Consider the following 22,338-nt stretch of genomic DNA (forward strand, 5'->3'; position numbering starts at 1 on the left):
TGGCACCATTGACCCTTGGACTTGAAATTTAGCTTCCTGCGCTGATTGTATTTTCTAACTAGAAGAAAATAATTTGCTTTGTGTTTTGCAAGAGAGTCAACAGATTTTTTCTTTCTTCTCCGTTCTCCCTGGTAGAATGGCCTGTCTCCCATCCACATGTCGGCGCAGGGGGACCACATGGACTGTGTCAAGCAGCTGCTGCAGTACAACGCAGAGATTGATGACATCACGCTGGACCACCTCACCCCGCTGCATGTGGCGGCTCACTGCGGCCACCACCGCATGGCCAAAGTACTGCTGGACAAAGGGGCCAAACCCAACTCTCGGGCACTGGTCAGTGACAAACAAACACACACTATGAATTTATCACTTCAGACAAGACAAAAGTTGCTATTTTTCTTTGTGCTGATGATTTGTTGTTCCTCTGTGTTTTCAGAATGGGTTTACTCCTCTGCATATTGCTTGTAAAAAGAACCACATGCGTGTGATGGATCTCCTGCTCAAACACTCTGCATCATTAGAGGCTGTGACCGAGGTGAGGGAACAGGAGGAGAGAGAGAGAATATGAAGGAAAACAGAATGAGAAACATACAGTAGATCTAGGAGAACAAACAGGGTTAGAGGCACATACACTGAATGTTCACAACATCAGGGAAACTGTCTATTTTCATGAAGTACACTGATGAGGTGAATCCAGGTAAAAGCCATGATCTCTTATTGATTTTCCTTATTAAATCTATACCAATCACAAAGGATGAGATGTAGATAGGATTAGGGTCTAATCTAGGGTCTTTTGTACATTCAGTGTATATTGTGTGTGATTAGTGTACGAGTCAATTTATAATGTTCTTCCCCCCTCTCTGAACAGTCTGGCCTGACCCCCTTACATGTGGCCTCATTTATGGGTCATCTCAACATCGTGAAGATCCTGCTGCAGAAGGGGGCTTCCCCCAGCGCCTCCAATGTGGTGAGTTCCTCCCTCTAAAGTGTCAAGACCAACACCTGCAACCAGCTCACCTCCATAATTTTGTTATAGTGATGAACCATATCTGAGTGTGTGGTTTGTCTGCTTGTGTGTGAGCAGAAAGTGGAGACTCCTCTCCATATGGCATCTCGGGCCGGGCACTGCGAGGTGGCAGAGTTCTTACTGCAGAACGCAGCACCAGTGGACGCCAAGGCCAAGGTGGGGATTTCACACTTGAAAGCACCACACAATCCATGCATCCATGTACCCATGCATAAACATAAAGATTCCTCATATTAGACATGTATAGGAAACTGGAATACTGTAAGGATCATTCTGTTATGTTAACCTCCCCCTCTGGTAATCCCACAAACAATTTGCAAATTTTTAAGCATTGTTTTGCAAGGAAAAGTAGGTTTCGTAACTGATTCCCACAGAGTTGTGCATCTCCACCCTGATTTTAACTGCTGCACACCACAGCCTAATTTGGACTGGGAATGCAACTGTTGGAGATTATCATATTTTTGACAAAGACTGTTTTCAGAAAAGCCAAGAAATTTGAACAGGATGATGAGGGCACTAGAGGAGGCCTTTAACTTCAGGGGTCTCATACTGTATATTTATCGTAATCACTGCCCCCTCCCCGGCCAGGATGACCAGACACCGCTGCATTGTGCGGCTCGGATGGGCCACAAGGAGCTTGTGAAGCTGCTGCTGGAGCACAAAGCTAACCCCAACTCCACCACCACGGCGGGGCACACGCCCCTACACATCGCGGCCCGTGAAGGCCATGCACAAACCATACGCATCCTGCTGGACATGGAGGCTCAGCAGACCAAGATGACCAAGGTACAACCTGCCTGCCCACCCTTCAGTCCTTTCTTCATATACTGTATTCTATCCGATATTCCTACACTGTTTCCCTATTTTGGACTGTGAGCTCAAAAAGTTGTATTCCCCACCCTCATGTCTTGTATCCCCGTTCCTATTGGTGCCTCTGCAGAAAGGCTTCACTCCGCTCCATGTGGCCTCCAAGTATGGCAAGGTGGACGTAGCAGAGCTGTTGTTGGAGAGAGGAGCCAACCCTAATGCTGCTGGCAAGGTAATAGTTCAACAACATAAAGGACATGGCTATGTGGGCAGAAAGCTTGTGGCCTTGTGTGTTGTCTTTGCATGATGGACCATATTCTGACGTATGTGTGTGTGTCACCTCTACTTTCCAGAATGGTCTGACTCCGCTACATGTCGCTGTACATCACAACAACTTGGATGTTGTCAACCTGCTTGTCAGCAAGGGAGGGTCTCCACACAGTGCAGCCAGGGTAAAAGAAACTCTCACATATATACACACACATCCACACAATTCATGCTGAGTGGCCCATTGTCATGCATATACCCAACATATCATGTTTTTCTAACCACGACCCATGTCTGTGCTTCAGAACGGCTACACTCCGCTCCACATAGCGTCCAAGCAGAACCAAGTGGAGGTGGCTAACAGCCTGCTGCAGTACGGAGCTTCGGCCAATGCTGAGTCACTCCAGGGGGTCACACCCCTCCACCTGGCCGCGCAGGAGGGACGGCCCGACATGGTCTCCCTGCTCATCTCCAAACAGGCCAATGTCAACCTCGGCAACAAGGCAAGAACGCGAGAGATGATGGAGGGATAACTGAAAGGGGGCAGGAAGTTTATTTGGTTCATTTTAACTATAAATGTTTAAGTGTGTATATCTGTGATTTGGTCTTGATTTGTGTTGTGTTTTTGAATGTATTTGACCTTTGCCCCTGACTCTTCTTGCCCCCAGAGTGGACTGACCCCACTCCACCTGGTGGCACAGGAAGGACACGTTGGCATCGCTGATATCTTGGTGAAGCAAGGAGCCTCGGTCTACGCTGCAACGCGGGTAAGTACTTCTCAGTGGCAAGCCTACAGTCAGCTAAACAACCAGTTAATCTATGCAGGTTATTAAGAGGGGTTTCAAGTTCAATACCTTTCACCATGAACTACCGTTGACGTTATTCTATCACTTGGAATAATCCGGAACAGATCTAAGCCCTAACCAGTGTAGAAACCACTAGTGTGATAGTGAGACTGCCATCCACCTGGAGCCATGGCAGATAGAGTGTCTAAGTGCTGACCTTTCATCCCCTTAGTAAAAATAGCCTGCCGATCTCATGGCAGAGGGTTGTGTTACCATCAATACATGGCCTCCCTTCAGGGGGCTCGGCCTCCCCCAGACCTCTGGAGGCTGCATAGTGTAACACTACAGCAACGCTTTGACATGGGGTTGTATCAGAATATCAGGTATAACAGTGTAACATGGTCAGTTAGTAAAATCTGAGATTGATATAATTACTTTGATTTAATTTAGAATTCCACAATTTGGTCTTAGGTAACATGGACAGTAACAAGTCACTGATATACATAAATAATAGTTACAGCTTCTGTTGTTCATTCATACAATGCAGCCTGAAGTCCATTTTTTCTCACTATTCTATGTTCTCACAGTCATTCTACCGCAAGATTTAGAACATTTGATTATTTAATTGAGATTATGAAACCCCAAATATGATTAAATCTACGTATTATAGCCAAATATTTTAAGAATTACAATCAAAGTGATTAAAGACACTACATTTATGGAGCTGGCCACTATGGCAACATTTCCTGGCTCTGATGAAACTTGGCTACAAATACACAGCCACTCTCTGCCCCCTGGTCTTGGTCTGTTCAACTGTTATGTCGTGTTTAAGAGTTTTGCCTTTTTTCCACACTTCTCTCTCCCAGATGGGCTACACTCCTCTTCATGTAGCATGTCACTATGGCAACATCAAGATGGTGAAGTTCCTCCTGCAGCAACAGGCCAATGTCAACAGCAAAACCAGGGTGAGTGCCTCCCTCTGGCCCCGGATAATACTGCAACACAGTTAGCTTGAGCATACAGTCAGACTGTTACACTCCACTGTCTCTGCCTCATTCACCAGTAAATACAATTACAGCACATTACAGTTAAAAGCCCAGGCCATGACTGCAGTATGGCACCCCCAGTTGACCCTACAGTCACCCTGCTGGCCTTGTTTACACAGTGTTTTATTGGATTCAAGACATTTTTGAAGTTGAACACTTCAGGGATATATTCAAATTTTTAAAAAAAAGCAAACCGAGTAGAATAAAGTAAAGTTGAAGACTCTCTCTCTCTGTCTTCCAGGTTGGTTACACTCCTCTGCACCAGGCGGCCCAGCAGGGACACACAGACATTGTGACATTATTACTGAAGCATGGAGCCCAGCCCAATGAGATCACAACCGTGAGCATGAGTATACCTTCTCATCCTCCTCTTCGTCCGTCAGGTGTCGTCTTTAGCGATCTGATCACTCTGTTCCTCTGTTTCTCTGACAGAATGGTACATCAGCCCTGGCCATTGCTAAGAGGTTGGGGTACATTTCTGTGATTGACGTCCTAAAGCTGGTCACTGAGGAGACCGTTTCCATGGTGAGAAGTTCAATTATGCTACTGTGTGCACTCTGAAAACAGCGTTGCATTATATGGCTATGATAATCATATGGAAATACTATTCAAAATGCCCCAGCAACCAGTTAAAAAAACTTCTCACTCCCTATCCTATCTATAATTGGGTCTTTGCTCTTTTTCTCTTCCATGTGTCCCTTCAGACCACCACAGAGAAACATCGCATGAGTTTCCCAGAAACAGTGGATGAGATATTGGATGTATCTGAGGATGAAGGTAGAGAACTCACACAATTTACACATTTTTATTCAAACCATCAAACAATAGGACACAATAATTGCCTAACATACTCATTTGAGGTTAAAAACAACAAAGAGCAATCCATCAATTTTGGTCCAAATTTGAGAAGTTAAATGAACACTTTAATTCCAATTGTAAATTATATAAATTTATATAAATCACTTTGTTTATGAGGCTGATTTCATGATGTGGACACAAAAATATTCCTTTTTCCAACTCCAAGTCCAATTCCTTTTTTGCCTTTTGCCCTTTTTTAGGAATTGCACAGCTAACAATAGGTATGAATGTCTCTTTATCTCTTTGTGCGGCATTCATAGGTCGTAATAAAGTGTGTGGCTCCATTTCAAGCTCACTCTCTCCATCTTTATCTCCCTGCCTCTCTCTCTCCCTCTCTCTCTCCCTCTATAGTGGTGCTCACTGTGATGGTGGCTCTGGTTTCTCATTGGCATGCACTCATAGCACCCATGTCCGTAACCTTTATCTGTCCCTTCAATAACACCCTCATTCACTAACTGTCCAGGTGTCTTTTTTCCTCCATGTTACGGAGGCTGGCAATATGATTTTTTTTTCCCCAGTCCTCCTTTTTGCAGTTACACTCACAATCTTCACAAACAGAACAAACCTGTAGTTGTGGATTTATACTTTACTTTTACTACAATGAAGTCACAAATTTTGAATCAACTTGGAGGCATACTTCTTTGGTTAAAAAATGTTGATAGTGGAGTTGTGTTGGTGATGTTTTGACGTCTACAGTAGAGTCTGTTGTTAAATCTGCCTCCATTGTGGTGTGGATCATCTACTGCATCACTTTACATCTGTGTCTTGTGTTTCTATCATGTGAACTGTGTGTTTGTCTCGGGGTCATGTGTTGGAAGTTGTTGGGGGGGTTTGAGAGGGTTGCCATGTGTTGATGTGTTCACTGAATCAAAAAAACAAATTCAAAGAGTAAAGCTTCCAAGGCCTGAATTTTACAACACAATTGACAATGATGTCAGAGGATGTCGTACCTTGATATTTTAAGGCCCCTGATAAGTTAACAGAGAGATTGTCACCGTTGCTCTAAATATAGAAAGCAGCCGAGTTGCTTGTCTTAAAGACACATCTCACATCCAGAATGGTAAAATAATGGCACATTGCTCGCACACGGATGCACACGCTCGCATATGACAACACGTCGCCTACACTAACACTACAGTGCACACATGCATGGTACACAAGACAGAGAATATCCAGGACATGAGTTGACTCATGTGGACCTGTGGGAAGTACACGCACAGAGTCAAACATAGTGTAATGTAATGACACCTACGACATCACTTTGGCTCTGGACCGCATACAGACACCCACTCAAACACTTACACAAGCTGTGGTAACACTTCTTATCCTGATACGGTCACAAGTTAATACACACAAGGGAGATTTACTTTTATTGCCGGTGTGTTCTCGACGGTTACCGCGTGTTTTGAGGGGGGTAAGTAACCGCAACCCGCCTCTACTCACGTTACTGTATTTATGTACATGTACAAGTATTTTTATTTGAACAGAAAGAAAACAAAAAAAAAATCCAGAAGAGCTAAGATGCCTTAGGAGTGGAGTAAACTCATGAGTTCAAAAAAAGAATGGAGAAGGCCTTGTGTTTTTGTTACGCTGTGTGATGCGGTGGTCTGATGCTGTTTTGGTGTATTGTTTGTAAATGTGCACTCCTCTGTTTGTCTCTGTGTCTGTATGCACCTTAATGTGTTTTTAGATCAAATCTATTCTTCATACAACACTCCCTGAGGGAGTTGATGTGGAAAACCTCCAATTCAATAACTCTGTTTATACACTAGACAAGGAATTTTGGGAATAAGATTATGTTGATGCACACTTACCCCAGGGACAGCGAGCCCCCGCTGTGCACATCCATAACACTGTTCTCTCTAACTGAGCATTTCTGGATATTCCAATACTCCAGACTGCATTTATAAGGTATCCCTCACTTGTTCCTATCCAGTAATGTCTAGTGGTTCTGAATCAAAAGTGTTGGACTCAGCAGCCTGAGACTACAGCTGATTACAGTGACCTGCTGTCTTCTGCCTGTCCTCATACCCTAATTTCCAAGTGTTTCTGGAACTCTTTGTAGTAGTGGCTGCACTGAATCTGTTGCCATTGACCAGCATTAACAAACTCAGTGTATGGAGCATTGTCACTAATCCCTCATCTCACCAGCCTAACTCCTAAATCCAGGGTTATCATGTTGTCTAACCGTTCTAACCCCTGGTTAACAGTCTTCTTGTTGTTTTTTTTCTCTCTCTCTTTCTCTTTTGCTGTTTCACCAACCTGACCTGGTCTGTTCGCTCTCTTTGGCATGTTGTTCTCTGAAGGAGAGGAGCTGTTGGGGACAGAAGGGGCCAGGTACATGAAGATGGATGACATGAAAGACCATGATGACGATTTCCTCTCCCCCAAGAAATCACTGGAGTACGAGAGAGGGCTGGGCACTGCGTAAGGGGGCTGGGACGGGAAGCAGGGGGAGAGCTAAGCTGCTAGCCACAAGCTAATATACGGATAGAAGGGACTGCACTAATAGACACTAGACACTAGGGAGGAGCACTTGGGAGGAGCGGAGATGTAGAGAAACTATTTATATCTGACTTGTTTTATTCCTTTTTATCCAACAGAAATTACTCGCCAGCCATTCCTAGAATACCCTGTGTCTCTCCGGAGACAGTTATCCTGAAAGAACATGAGATGGATCAGGTACTGTACAGAGGAGCATGGGTAAGGTGCTGCAAGATACCACAGTTCCCACCTACATGTAGGGTCAACATGGCCACATAAGAATATATTTCTTTACATTGCAGTAAACCTACTAATTTGTAAATTACATTCTATCCATAGCAAGGGCTATGTATCATTGGAAATGTTTTATTGCAATACAAATTTGATACCGGTTCTAAAATAATAGTTTTTGTTTGTCTTGTCTGTCTTTGTTGTATGATAGCATATATTATGATGCAGTTTTTTTCTATTCAACATTTGTATGTACCATCTGCTTTTCTTAATTGTATCATGCTTAGCTGATATCCACAGTAATGCCTAGAAAAAAATAAGAAAACTGTCATCACAGCCCTATATCTTTTAACAGATAATACATTAAGTAATACATTTTTTGGGTTCCTATCATGCTAAACATTGCTCCACTTTTTACAGTGACATGAACAAGGCTCTCTCTCTGTCTCCCGTAGCAACATACTCCACTTCCTCTACCGAAAGAGTATGATGAGGACTCCCTGATTCCCAGCAGCCCAGCAACTGAGACATCAGACAACGTCAGCCCAGTGGCCAGCCCCATACACACAGGGTCAGTACAGGAATGATGCAGCATAAACCTCCAGAGGAGAGAACAATCAATGTTTTCATGTAATCTCTAATTAATATCTGACCTGGCGCCTAATGATGATGGGCCTTGTCCCCCCAACAGGTTCCTGGTCAGTTTCATGGTGGATGCTCGGGGCGGCTCAATGCGAGGCAGCAGGCATAACGGCCTGCGTGTCATCATTCCCCCACGGACCTGCGCCGCACCCACACGCATCACCTGCCGCCTGGTGAAGCCCCAGAAGCTGACCACCCCACCCCCACTGGTGGAGGGAGAGGGGCTGGCCAGCAGGATCATCTCCCTGGGACCGGCCAGCATGCAGTTCCTGGGGTGAGGAAGCAGTATAAAATAGTATGAAAATAGTATAATGAAAATAGTATAATGAGTATTTTTTTTTTTTGATTTACTAAAGTGACTTTAGTTTGTTATTACATTATACTTCAAGTTATTACATTATTCTTGAAAAAAGTCACAACAATTATAATAACCAGTGTGTAATGTTATAACTTATTACAAATTATAAAAAAATTTTGTTACATTATGAGCTGCTACAGGTGCATCATTAGTAGAATATCCAGCCTGTACATTGAAAAAGGACAACAACCTTTCACCTCTATTTTTTCCATATGTATTTCCATTGGACTTTACTACATCATGACATCAAACATTAAACAACTCATTCATCCCATAGTGAACATTTAACACATAACTAAATTCATGAGAGTTTATGTGTTTTGAAACCTCACATACAACCAATTTGTCTTTGTTCGTGTGTGTGTGTGTGTGTGTGTGTCTGTGTGCATGTACGTGCGTTCGTACGTATATATTTGTGCATGTGTGTATGTCTGTGTGTGTGTGTGTGTGTGTGTGTGTGTGTGTGTGTGGCAGGCCGGTGATCGTGGAGATCCCTCACTTTGCTGCTCTGGGTCGAGGCGACCGGGAGCTAGTGGTGCTGAGGAGTGAGAATGGCTCCGTCTGGAAGGAACACCGCAATCGCTACGGCGACGACGTGCTAGAAACAATCCTCAATGGGATGGATGAGGGTAAGACAGTAAATGCATTATGACAGAGTGTCTATGCTTGTTGACACTAAAACAACTCACTGGGTGGTATCACGACTTGGGACCTTAACATTCTCTTATCTCCTCAGACTTAGAGAGTCAAGAGGAGCTTGGGAAGAAGCGTATCCGCCGCATCATCTCCACCGACTTCCCCCTTTACTTTGCTGTTGTATCACGAGTCCAGCAAGAGAGCGACCTGATTGGTCCAGAGGGGGGTTCGCTGACAAGCAAACTGGTGCCAATGGTTCAGGCCACGTTTCCCGAGACGGCGGTCACCAAACGAGTCCGCCTGGGGCTGCAGGTGAGATGGGAGGATGAGGAGGAAGAAGGAGAAGGAAGACAGAATCGTTAATGCCTGTGTTGCCTGAAAAAAAGCATGTTGGATGTATTCTGGTTGCGTTTGTTGTGCCAAAATCAACCGAACATATCAGCACTTTTAGAATGTGCCAAGAGTTTTCCTGATGTAGTGTCTTTTGTTTTCGTTTATTTTGCTTTTCACATTTTTTAGTTTTTATTTCACACAGTGCATGCACTTGGCACCTTCACATGACTATGGACTGCTCATTTAGTCAGTGCTGATATGTCGTTTGTCTTCATTGATGTCATTCTCACTAATGTATTCAAAGGCCAGTAACATATCAGAGTGGCAAAGCTCTGTTTTTACTGTTTCTAACATATTCATTTTTAGTTACTTAAATAAGTTTAGCTAAAATAACTGAAATTACTTTATGGTAAAAAGGGATTTTGTTTCAGTGAATGTTCTGCAGTTTCAGTGAATGTACAGCATTCTTGGTATGGCTAGGAGGATGGATTTTGTTTGAATTTATACTTGTCACTGAGTGGTTTGGGATCTTGTCATGAATTGTATGAGTAATGTCTATAAATACCTACTATTTAGGAGGACATATGAACTTGGAAGTATATGGTTTCATCTGCATTCAGGTTAGTCATGAGTAGTGTTGAGATACAGTATGCTGAGCCTTAAAATGTTCACTCCTCAGGTGACAAAACTGATACAGTACTGTAAATAAGTTCTACTAACTTCTATACTACGACCTAGTTATGATATCTATATACTGTATATACAGTATATATACAGTCACTAAGATCTGTTTGCAATGTGTTCTTTGTCTGTTTTCAAGACGTTATTTCTCCTGGCATGATTTGACCACACATTCAATCTTATTGTCCAGGTTAAAGAGATTCTGTAAATAGAATCTGATTGTAAATAAACCTGAGCACATTTCAGATCTGTATGAAGACTTTGTTTGTAGGGCGGCAACTTATGAATTCTAAATGTCAGATGGACACTTATAATTCCAAGGTCAGAAAAACAGTATGTGTGTTTCAGTGAACCACAGGTAGCAGACACAGGACAGATACCTTCCACCTTCTGTTTTGGTTGAATAGCTGTCCTTCAGTATACAGACAGAAGAATGAATGTATGATGATGAGCTTTATAAGTCCTGTATACTAACATGCTTCATACAGTACATGCCCTAAAGCTGAAAATATAGTGACAGTTAACTGATTGTAAGTAAAAATAGATGCATATGGTTATAATTTTCTGAATTTCCTTATACTGCCATATTTCTTTATTATTATTTTTATAATTTCATACTTTATTAGGTATGCATCATCTATTTAATTCAAATGTTTCTGTAGTCTCCTCGTGTCATGTCAAATGGCCTTGTGCAAAACCACAGTGCCTTCTTCTTTGATATCCATTTTGTATGAATGATTGAAGAAGCTTAATGTTAACACATGTTGTTACATTTTACAATAAACAAGAATGACCTAAAACAGACATCCAATTTGTGTTGCCATTGTCTTTTCAAATGTATTGTATAGTTCAATAAAAACCAGGAAGCATTTTATTCACCATGGACTTCTCTTTCTCTTTCTCTTTCTCTTCACCTTTGATTTTTCCCATTTGGTTGTCCTTTATTTTCATCCATTACCACATCATACACCATTCCATTATGTCCCATTATTACCCCACTATCCTGTTATCCCAACATTTCTCTGCATCTCCATGGTTCATCCACATATTTTCGTCCATCCAAGTTTCTCTCTTTTTTTTATCTCATTCTCTTTCCCCCTTTTTTCTACCACTTCATCACCCCCATGCCCATATTATGTCCTTCCTTTCGATCATTTACTTCCACCCTCAGGCTCAGCCAGTTCCAGACGAGCTGGTTGCCAAGCTGCTGGGTAACCAGGCAAACTTTAGCCCTGTGGTGACTGTGGAGCCTCGGCGACGCAAGTTCCACCGACCCATCGGCCTGCGCATTCCCCTGCCCCCGTCCTGGAGGGACAGCCCCCGGGACTCTGGGGAGGGGGACACCACCAGTCTGAGGCTGCTTTGCTCTGTCATAGGTACGGCATGCCGGGACAGTCTCTCAAAACCAGGGAGTTGGATATGATATAATATAATATAGTATAGTATGTTTGTGTATGTGTGTTATGGGGTGGAGACAGTTTCCTTTCTTTGCAGTAAAGACTAACTATATGAATCGAAATAGTTGCTTTACACTTGTGAAAGATGTCAGTGCCATAGATGGATAAAGAGGTTTTCGTTCTGATTTAAACACAATCCTAAATCCTCTCAGCATGAGACTGGCACTCTCCTTAAAGTATATGCTAAAATCAGAGTTATGTAGTTTTCCCCCCTCTCCTCCTGTCTGCCTCCTAGGTGGCACAGCCCCAGCCCAATGGGAGGACATCACTGGCACCACCAAGCTAGGATATGCCAATGATTGTGCCAGTTTCACAACCAACGTGTCAGCTCGGTGAGTCCAGAGAGCAACACATAGTCTCCAGCAAGCAGTTAGAATGTGATTATGAGAGTGATGGAGATTTGTTTGTAATAGTTACAGCACATGCTCTTGTTCCCTCTCAGATTCTGGCTAGCAGACTGTCCTCGGACAGCTGAGGCCGTTTCCTTTGCCAACCTGCTCTACAGAGAGCTGTCGGCCGTACCCTACATGGCCAAGTTCGTGGTGTTTGCTAAGATGAATGAGATCCGCGAGGGCCGCCTACGCTGCTACTGCATGACCGACGACAAGATGGACAAAACCCTGGAACAACATGAGAACTTCACAGAGGTGGCCCGCAGCCGGGACATAGAGGTCAGTGCATCATACTGAGGGGGTAAAATCATATACAGTTTTTGTACAAACAAAGATGAAAGTATTTGACTGCACACTCAAAGGCTTCAAACCCATTTCATTTCTTGCAGTTCCCTGAATGCAAGGATAGTGAATACCTCATCCACTATTCTCTCTCCTACCGGGGCCATTTTGTGCTTTTCTATGTCCTCTGCACTTTGATTAAAGCCAGTGTTGCCCCCTGCAGGTGATGGAGGGAATGCCGCTTCACCTGGAGTGTTCAGGGAATCTGGTGCCAGTGAGGAAGGCCACCCAGCAGCCTCGATGCTTCAGCTTCCAGGCCTTCAGAGACAACCGACTCCCTGTCTCTGTGAAGGTGTTACCATATAAACCTCTATGTGTCTCACTCTTTCTCCCCTCAGCCCCACCTCCACACCTCTACCCTGAATGCGTGCATCTTCAATGCTTTCTTTGTGTTTGTGTGCCTAAGGTGAGAGACAGCAGTAAGGATCCCACTGGGTTTCTGTCTTTCCTGCGCAAGTCCACCAAGTACGAGGACAGCCAGCACGTGCTCTGTAACCTCAACATTACCATGCCCCCATGTATCAAGGTAAAGATCTTGGAGTGAACTCACAGTGCAAAAACACATATACTGTATTTTGTTGCAATCATCTTATCTTCCCTGAGACGGCAGACTTCAGAGGTGTCTGCTTGTGTTTGGCAGATTGTGGGAAGTGAAGACCGGAGGCGAACTCTGACCCCACTGGCTTTAAGGGAAAGATACAGCGCTCTGAATGAGCCTGCGCTGGGTATGAGGCTCTCACTCTCCTACTTGTAAATGATTCTACACGCTTATTTGCTTATGATGATACAAGGCACTGAATGATGGCATCTCTTTTTTGTGAAAGTTGCAAGTTATTTTTTTTCTGATCATACTACATGGTCCACAGCAGCATTCCGGTACAGATTCCATGAGCCGCATCATGCAGTGATAATCGCAACTTTGCATTTAACAGCCTCAATTGTTAAAGTGTGAGTTGTGGTCTGGTTTCTGCAGCATCAATGAGTGCCATGGAAAGGACAGAGTTGAAGATGGCTTTGATTGCAGAGCAGTTGGGACTGAGCTGGGCTGGTGAGTGAATGAGAATATGCTGCATTTGTCTTTATGTGTCTGTACAATTCAGGTGCTTCAAACCATCCATTTTGAACTTGCTTTTGACAATCTTGCCTAGCTTTCTCTTGGTTAACAAAGTTACAACATGGCAACCAGTCAATGAAACAAATTATTTTCAGTTTCTCTGCCAAGAGTCTGTACTATTATATTTACAAAATATGCTGCCTGACAAGGCAGAGCAATACAAAGCATCTTCTGAATAAAGCTATACCACAGCAATTGCAATGACAGTGCTGCGGTGCAGTGTACCATTTCAAGCACCAGGACTGTATATGCCATAATGGCATGACTCATAGGCTAAATGATATTTCCATCTCTAACTTCATCTTACTTTTTATCTAAACAGAGTTGGCACGTGAGCTTCAGCTCAGTGTGGATGACATCAACAAGATCCGTGTGGAGAATCCTAACTCTCTACTGGAGCAGAGCTCTGCACTGCTCAACCTATGGGCCACCCGCGAAGGCAAGAGGGCCAAAAGTGAGTATATGAGATCTGACATTATCCTAAAATCCCCCTATCCCCTCATGTCTTCCCTTGCACTAGTTCCTACCTCTTTAACCAAGTCAAAGTCAGTCAGTCTGTTTTCATATATCCTTATTGTAATGGTATTGCTGTTTATCCTGGGAACCCCCGCCCCCTTCTCTTTTTCCTTTTGTCTGTCTGCTTGTGTCTCTCTGCTGCATGCCTCTTCATTGCAGTGGAGAGCTTGTACACAGCTCTGAAGAGTATTGACCGCATGGACATAGTCAACATGTTGGAGGGCCAGCCACCTCAGGCTGGGAGACAAGGCTCCCGTGACCCTGGCAGGCGCAGACACAACGAGAGAGACCACCTCTCCCCTGGCATGACCAATGGTAAGCTTCCTGCCCCATCCCACCATGCAGCCCCGTCCCCATGTATACCTTTTCCCTTGACCCAAAGCCACCTCCCCAGTAAACACACCTTTTTCCTCCCCACGAGACAAAGTGTAGTTTCTTTCTTTCTGTATTCTCTGTCTTGTCCCCATTATATATTCCCCATGAATGCTGTTGTGTATGAAAGCTGCCACAAACTTCAGACTTCTGCAGGTTTTTACCCCAGCAGCCTGGAGAGGGACTCAGGACACTCCTACTGCATCCTCTGTAGGGCTTCCATGATACACTTCTCTGTGTAGTCATTTACATGGACAGGTAGTTACACACAAATACAGTAAAGTATATAGAAAACAGAAACTTTTTTAAGGTTGAATGTTATGGGGGAGAATATTGCTGATATAATGGGCGGCAGTGTGGCTCATTGGTTCTGACTGTGTTCAAGCCCCTGTGTAGGGAAGCTGAAGAGTCCTTGAGCAAAACACTCAAGCTCCAAGCGATACCCAAAGCAAATAGAGAATTTCCCTGCCAGGGTAAATAAAGTATCCCATTATTAATAGTCATAGTTTTATTCGTATTATTATTATTGTCATTATGAATATGAGTGAGTAATCTGTTTTTACTTTGTGCCAAAATATCAGTCAGTTTTTACCTTTTTATTAGTCTTCAAAAACCTATTAATTGCGTAACAACACAGCGCCTTGTGTCTTAGTGTTATAGCTCATTTGCACCGTACAATTTTATTAAATATTTGATAACATGGAAGAATTCTTCATCCGGCATTTTAAATTTAGAGGGAATCCATTTCAGTATGATTTTTTTTGTCTATAAAACAACGCATTGCCATACATGAAATCAGTCCGCCTGGAGCATAAGTATAGCCTAGCATAACTGGCCCTCTTACCAGTTGTCAGTCCTCAGTCTTTTACTCCTTTTCCTCATGGTTTCCTTTACACATGCATAACGTACATCTTATTGACTCCATTTTCACCTCTGGACTGGCGTGAGCTCCCCCTCCACTGGACTGACCCGAACTGGAGAGCACTGGCCCCTCTGCTCTGCTCTGTGTCCAGTGCAGCCTGGGTCTTTCCAACAGGTGACAGGTCCTCTCTGTGAAAACTGGAGCAATACCCGCCGATGTAACAATGCATAGACACATGACCATGAGGGACAAAGGGTGAAAAGGGAGACATTCAGATCACAGCTGCAGTGAATCTGATAAACCGTCTATCTGTCTGTCTGTCTATCTGTCTGTCTACCTGCCTCCCAAAGGCCTTTCCTTTGACGCTCTGTGTAAAAACTTGGTCACACTTTGAACGGGACAATACCTGGGTGTTGTGTCTTCTGCTAATCACACAGTGATCACAAAGACGGGTTTCAAGAGGTTTATGATTTATGTCTCAAAGACGCTGTGACAGATGCCTATTTCTTATCGCCTGCGGAATAACGTGTGTTACCGAAAAAAGTTTCACAGAAGAAACTGTGTATCCTCTAGAGTAGGGAAAATCATTTTATCTGTCTCTACCTTTACCTGCCTCTTCCTCTTCCTCCGTTTTGTCAAAACTCCTCTCAAGGATTTTACTGATCAGTTCTCCTCCGTAGTTCTAGTGCACCGTTAGGTAAGCAAATTTCTGAGGTTTATTCAAGATCATTTCCAACTTAGAACATAAAAAACAGATCATTATAGAGTAAGACTTACACCACTTATTCCAGGCTTTTGTAAGGGGGATTTTAAATTCTCTCTGCCTGTGTGTGCATGGGGTAGTTTGAGTCTCTTCAGGGCTGATGTTGGTGCACTGTTTGTCCTTTTGGGAGCCCTGTACTCATTCCCTTTGACTATCTGTCCCTCTCTCTGTGTTTCTCTGGACATGTCATCTGCAGCCCAGCCGCCCTACTCTTCCTCCTTCTCACTCCTCCTCTCCGAACTCTGACCTCATGCCGACCTCATGTTGACCTCTGACCCACATCTTTATCTTTTTTTGCGACTACTCGTGCATTTTTAATACTTTATTTTTGTACTCTTGAAAACCCCACCTTTTTAACTGTCCGCTCTGTGACCAACACCCCTCACACAGACTGTGTACTCAGCACCCCCTGGGAGGGGGGAGGTGTCCCTCGCTCTCTCACTGTTTCTGTGTTCATCACTCTATTTTCTATTCTTCTGTCTCTCTTCTATTCTCTGTTTCCTCTGTTCTGTACCTGTCTTTCTATCTCTCCCTTTCTGTCCTATTCCTCTTTTCCCATCCCTTCTATCCCTGCCCTCCTGCCTGTCTGCATGTGCATGAGACTGAATTTCATCTCCCATCTCCCCCTGTGTTTGCATGGAGACATGGGAATGAGGGGCAGGAGCAGTAGAGGCTTGTTGGAGATGAAGTCTTTAGACACTATGGATGCACTGGCACCTGAAGCTGCTTGACCAACAGACATGTCTCTTTGCATGGCATGCCTACTTGAAAATGACCCTGCAGTCTGTCTTCTCCGTTCCTCTTCAGTAATCTGTCCTCTATGGGGGGTAAAAAAGGCCGAAAACCTTTTTTTGAGAACTGTGAATTGTGACTGCTCTGTTCATGTATGAATGTTGTGGTTGTTTTTGTACGTCTTTGATTCTATATATGTCCATTTGACAGGGGTTATTTTGTTTCTATGTTTCTAATGTGTCTTTGTGAGTGTTGTACAGGGTAGAGTTGCTGTGTCCTTAATGTACCTCCCCTTACTGTACATGTGCTAAGCATTCGATGTGAACCCATCACTCAGTCTATGTGTGTGTGTGTGTCGGTGTGAGTGTCTTTATGTCTGTTTTAAATGTATTTCTCTTATATCTCAAGGGTGTCTCGTGTTTCCATATACATGTGTGTCTTAATGTGTCAGTATTTCAATGTATGTGTGAAATGAGTGAGTGTCTTTTCGTTGACTATTTTTACATGGGCTTCGTTTGCTTTGTTTTCCTGTGTATGTGTTTGTCTTTCAATCAGGAGGGTCAGGCGTTCACATCCACCTTATTCACCTTCCTCATCTCCCCCCATTCAATCCATGACTTCATCTTCTCCAACCAATCTCTCTTTCTTTCACCATCATTTCCCAATCAACTCACATGGCGAGAAAGGACTGACAAATATATTTAATTTATTAACAGAGACATGCCAACCAAAAATTAGCATATTGTATTTTTGGCAGGTGAAGATTCTTTAGAAACCAGCTCATAATGCAAAAATCATGGTTTCAGATCATAATATAAACTACTTTTCCACATAGACTACCACCAAAAAAAAATTTAAAATCAGTAACATACATACATGTGCATTGACATGAGCTTGGACCTCATTCACTTGCAAAAGAAATGTGTGCACGTATTAAATGTAATCATGAACCTTGACGTTTTCTTTCCAAAATATATTAATTCTTATTCTATTATTTATTCTTTAGAGATTTATTCTTGCCTCAACTATAAACTCATTTTCAATTGCAACTAGTCCAAATGTGAAATCAGTTGAATTTAGAATTCATTTTATGATTTTAATGATTACTTTTAAATGGCTTTAAGAGCTGCAAACCAATCCTGGTTTTGCTCTGATTATTCTGTATTATTTTCTACTCCAATCAAATATAGTTTCTGAATTTTGTTTAGTCAGTTTTAATAAGCTATGGGCATTAATAGAGTCAGGGCTATTAGTATCTTTGTCTTTTTCTTTTTTATCGCACTTTCTTCACTTTGTAAAGGAAAGCACTATACAACTATAGTCTTTATTAGTTGTTATAGATGCCCAAACAGCGGTTGAGGCAGAGAAAGACAGCAGAAATAGAAAGTGGGACAAGAGGTCTTTTTGGCCGTTTGGTGTCACAAATATCTACTGCACTCTCAGCAGTACTCATTGCCAACCATGAATCAAGTTACACCCAGGGCTTTGCACAGTTTTGTCACCACCACTATGCAGTATGCTCTCTCTCGCTCTCTCTCTCTCTCTCTCTCTCTCTCTCTCTCTCTCTATCTCTCTTTCTCTCACACATGTGCTCACACAGTGAGGGAATCGCTTCCTCATCTCCCTCTTATCCCTGGTCCACATCTCCAATTTCATCCTCTTGTCCATGTACCTCTTGGTAAAGCTTCTTGCCTACATTTTCCACTCTCGGTTTTTAATAAAGTTGGGACATTTTGCTTTGCTTACATTGCCATTCATCACAATTTTTACATAAAATCTGAAACTTATGGTACTAACACTGTCCAGATGATTAGTTGTCTGCTTGCCGTATCATGCATTCAGTATGATTTGGTTACAAAGGAGATACAAGGCAAATTATTTGTATTATAGCGTGAAATATAGAGTGAAAGTGCACTCTTCACAGTCCTCAACCGGAAGCAGTCATACACCAACAAACAACCTTTTTGCACAATATACAGTTATTACATCAAGAAACAATTACTTTCCACTGCTGTACCTTTGTGCTGTTCTCTATGAGGCCAAGTCTTCCCTGGGAGGAGAAAAGAAAAAAAAGGGGCATTTGAGATTTGTAGTGGAGTGACCTGAGTCCAAGGCACAATAGCAGTGTGCCGTTTCACTATTAGATAAAATTGTAATTCAAATATTGATTCAAAATTGTGTTTGAGGCAGCAACAATATGAGTTTTACAACAGAAACTGAAAGAAAATAGTGTTTTTTTGAAAAACAAGTCTGTATGTGTGTTTGTAAAAATATCAGTAGTAAGCCTTTATGTGTATATAGTTGTGTTCTGATTGTTTTTTAAATGGATTGTATGCCATTATTTGTTGTGTGAGTCAATGAGAGAGAAGGATTGGACCTGTGTGTATGAACTTGTGTGAGAGAACAAGAGAGAATGTGATTGCTTGCGAGAGAGAATGAGATTGCCTGCATGCATGCTATCCAGCCTGACTACAATATTTAACCTGCCTGTTTTTGTATAAGAGTATGAGTGGGGGCGACTGCATGCGTGTGTGAATGTGTGCGTATGTGTGTGAAAGAGAGAGAGAGTGTGAGAAAGTGTGTTTATGGCATGTGTATGTGTGAATAAGTGTGTGTCCCTGCTGGACAGGTGTGTGTCCCGGCCCCAGGATGGTGGCGGAGGCAGTAACTCCTGTCCCTCTCCCTGCAGGTGGCAGCCAGCAGAGCAGCATCAGTCACTGCTGGGCCCTAATCTCTCTTTCAGCCTCTCGGTCTGCCTGGCCGTGTCTGCTGCTGCTGCCGCTGCTGCACTCACTGTCAGTGCTGGCTGATCAGGCTTGACAACCCCTCCTTCTAAAAGCTGCCCTTGCTCCCTTGCCCTAAGCTCCTTGCACCTGTATTCCAGCTACTATTGTCTTGGCCCTTCCCTCTCTCCCCCCTTACCCCTCTCCCATTTGTCCCCTGTGCCCCCCTCTGCCTCTCCCCTAGCCGCCCTGCTTCAGGGCAGGGGCACTCCCCCCCTCCCGGGGTCCCGGTGCTATGGGGGTGAGGTGGGGAGCGAGGCGGGGGGCCCGTGTCAGTGTGCCTCTCTCTGTCTCGCTCCAGGTTATGGGCTGGTGCAGGAAGAGCTACTCTCACCGGCCTCCATGCAGTACAGCCTGCCCTCCCCGCTGGGCGCTGAGCCCTACTGGCAGGAAGTCTCCAGTCTGGACTGTGCGCCCATTGCCACCACAGAAGAGGACACGCTCATGGAGATGTCTGATGTGCAGGTGTGGCCCTCGGGCAACAGCCCCTCCCTGGTGGCTGTGGAGGACTCCTCGCTGGAGTGCAGCAATGCTGACGATTCAGAAGGTCTGCTGGGGCTGCCGTACGGAAGTCTGGGTCGGCCGGCCAGTCAGGCCAGCGCAGCCAGCGGAGGGGGCGTGGGGCTGAGTGGCTCCATGGAGCTGGCTGAAGACGATTCAGAGATGGGCGTTGACTCGCTCAGCACTGCCACGCCAGCCTCGCTCGGGGGAACCATCGCTGGGATCAATCTTAACGGGCTGAACAATGGTCAGGGGTCAGAGGCAAGTTCGGAGGCATCAGGAGTCACTAATACGACTGGTGGAGATGGAGCTGGAGGAGGAGGAGGAGGAGGAGGAGGGACGGGCTCAGAGGAAGGGCTTTCTCTTGTTGCAGGACAGCAAAGGGTGTATGCCCGGCTGAGCGAGTCACCTGGTCTGAGCTGCGTTGCAGATCGTAATGGAGACAGGTGAGTCAGACCTCTGTCTGCCGCTCAGGTGGACAGTGCAATGTCAACAATCCCACAGGCATGGTGTGGTATACACTCACACCTAAGAAAAATCACTGAGTCTGTTTTATTGTACAGTCTGTCATTGTTTGAAGATAACAATGGGCCATGTTCATAAAGCATGTCAGCCCCATAGATAGCCTATCCCACAATGCAGCATTTCCAGTTTGGGTAAAACAATAAATCCTATCTGACAGTTGGCTAAGGGGCAGACCAACGTCCTGAGATGAAGCTGGCATGAATCTTTGTCATCCTCCTCTCCCTCGCATCATTCCTGTCTCTCACTGTACACTAAAACAATAAGACTTAAAAATAGAGCTTTCTGATATTATAGTTACATTAAAATTAAGTTACTCTCAGTCACATATTTATGCTAATAGGCCCTCTAGAGAGCATGGAAATTAAAAGGCAGTGATAAATTGGAATTTCATTCCACTGTGAGGAAGTGGCAGCTAGCTTGTTAGTAAGGATTATGCTGAGTCTCTAGTTTGGTGCCAGAGTCTGTGGTACAGAAATGTTCTGTTTTTTGGAGCACGAACATACAAATGCATCCTATGTTTGGATGCTTTGCACCAAAGGATGAAAAGCATGAAAAATGAAGTTGTCATCTATGTGCACATGGTCCTTTGTTTTGGTTGGTTCATACGTGCTTTCCGTTCAAAAGGGAATGGGAATTCCTTCCTCACTGATCCGTTCTCTCCTTCCAGGTCAGGTAATGGTGGCAGTGGCAGTGGTGGCGGCTCTTTCCTCTCCTACCTGCAGGAGCAGACAGGTCCCGGCTGGATCCCTGTCACTGACCCTACTCAGGCCTGGGTGGGTACACAGCCTAAACCCAGGCAGGCCATGGACACCATGATGTCATCAGTACGCAACACCGTGGACGGAGACCAGTCCCGTGTGTCCCAGGAGGCCTTGCTTCAGCCAGTGCGGGACATGGGCCACTCAGAGATTTTACGGGGGCACTTCAGAGGCACCCAGCCGTTTGAGAAAGGCTTGGGCTTTCCGCACAGGGTACCAGAGCTGAGGGCCTGGGACGACGTGCGCCTGAGGGGCCAGGTGAGTGCATCCCCCCTCCCATGCAGACTAAAATGATAAAATCATACAGTTGCATTTTGAACAAGGCGCAGTGATTTTGTCTATGAAGGGATGATAAGTTCTGCATAGGATTTATCTGAAGTTATGCAAAGCAAGCAAAAATAATTCAAGCAAATAATAAAACATCTATGTGATTAAAGCCACTGTGTTATTACTATACATGGGCTTGAACTAAGACTGACCACAGGCTCAACCTGCTTTCATCAGGGAAATTCTGCCAAGTACAGTAGAAATGTTTAACAGATGTTTATAGGTTTGGCACATGTAGGAGACTTCACTACCATGCTGATTAAACAACAAACTTTGTCAGTTTTTTTCTCTCTGGTAGAAGACACATCTTCAAGTCAGACTAGAGGAAAAATCTAATTAATATTAAATTATTTATGGTAAACCCCAGAAACATACAGTACAGTGTACACACACGCACACACACACACACACAGACACACACACACACAGTCCAGGGCCCAAGATGGGCACGAACAGCATGTCTTGCCAAATATAGAAAGCATTCTCACTGTCACACTCTTGTTACATGATCCCTATCCCGGCCCATCACACGTGTCAACTTTCTGGCACAACACCACCAAATAGCACTGTAAAGGACATCTCAGTTGTGAAACTGTGAGGGAGCAGAAATGGACTGTTGATGTTGGACTTTTGTTCTGTCAGAGCACTTTAATTTCGCTCAACACGGTCTTGCTGTAGCCTGAGTTATCCGTGCCGTTGAAATAGTCCCACTGTCCCTAGTGTACCACTGAGAAGCAGG

General features: G+C 44.1%; 1 protein-coding gene across 1 annotated transcript in view; it reads left to right on the forward strand.

Annotated features, from left to right (window-relative positions):
- The window catches only part of ank1a (ankyrin 1, erythrocytic a), an 88,244-nt gene that overhangs the window by 59,477 nt on the left and 6,429 nt on the right, over nt 1–22,338 (forward strand). Inside the window, exons 11-41 of the mRNA XM_071523147.1 lie at nt 136–333; nt 437–535; nt 869–967; nt 1,085–1,183; nt 1,616–1,813; nt 1,968–2,066; nt 2,188–2,286; nt 2,407–2,604; nt 2,770–2,868; nt 3,753–3,851; nt 4,174–4,272; nt 4,365–4,457; nt 4,637–4,709; nt 4,991–5,011; nt 7,097–7,217; nt 7,394–7,472; nt 7,961–8,076; nt 8,197–8,421; nt 8,980–9,134; nt 9,242–9,453; nt 11,327–11,531; nt 11,848–11,944; nt 12,055–12,283; nt 12,510–12,638; nt 12,753–12,872; nt 12,987–13,071; nt 13,320–13,394; nt 13,783–13,914; nt 14,136–14,291; nt 19,790–20,435; nt 21,182–21,530. Coding sequence (XP_071379248.1) covers nt 136–333; nt 437–535; nt 869–967; nt 1,085–1,183; nt 1,616–1,813; nt 1,968–2,066; nt 2,188–2,286; nt 2,407–2,604; nt 2,770–2,868; nt 3,753–3,851; nt 4,174–4,272; nt 4,365–4,457; nt 4,637–4,709; nt 4,991–5,011; nt 7,097–7,217; nt 7,394–7,472; nt 7,961–8,076; nt 8,197–8,421; nt 8,980–9,134; nt 9,242–9,453; nt 11,327–11,531; nt 11,848–11,944; nt 12,055–12,283; nt 12,510–12,638; nt 12,753–12,872; nt 12,987–13,071; nt 13,320–13,394; nt 13,783–13,914; nt 14,136–14,291; nt 19,790–20,435; nt 21,182–21,530 — 4,704 coding nt within the window. The remainder of the gene's footprint in view (nt 1–135; nt 334–436; nt 536–868; nt 968–1,084; nt 1,184–1,615; nt 1,814–1,967; nt 2,067–2,187; nt 2,287–2,406; nt 2,605–2,769; nt 2,869–3,752; nt 3,852–4,173; nt 4,273–4,364; nt 4,458–4,636; nt 4,710–4,990; nt 5,012–7,096; nt 7,218–7,393; nt 7,473–7,960; nt 8,077–8,196; nt 8,422–8,979; nt 9,135–9,241; nt 9,454–11,326; nt 11,532–11,847; nt 11,945–12,054; nt 12,284–12,509; nt 12,639–12,752; nt 12,873–12,986; nt 13,072–13,319; nt 13,395–13,782; nt 13,915–14,135; nt 14,292–19,789; nt 20,436–21,181; nt 21,531–22,338) is intronic.

This window comes from Centroberyx affinis, unplaced genomic scaffold (assembly GCF_046629955.1).
Source record: "Centroberyx affinis isolate AG114_WGS23_722 - 3 ecotype Tasmania unplaced genomic scaffold, CSIRO-AGI_Caff_v1 ptg001070l_1, whole genome shotgun sequence".
In the NCBI taxonomy this organism is placed as follows: Eukaryota; Metazoa; Chordata; class Actinopteri; order Beryciformes; family Berycidae; genus Centroberyx; species Centroberyx affinis.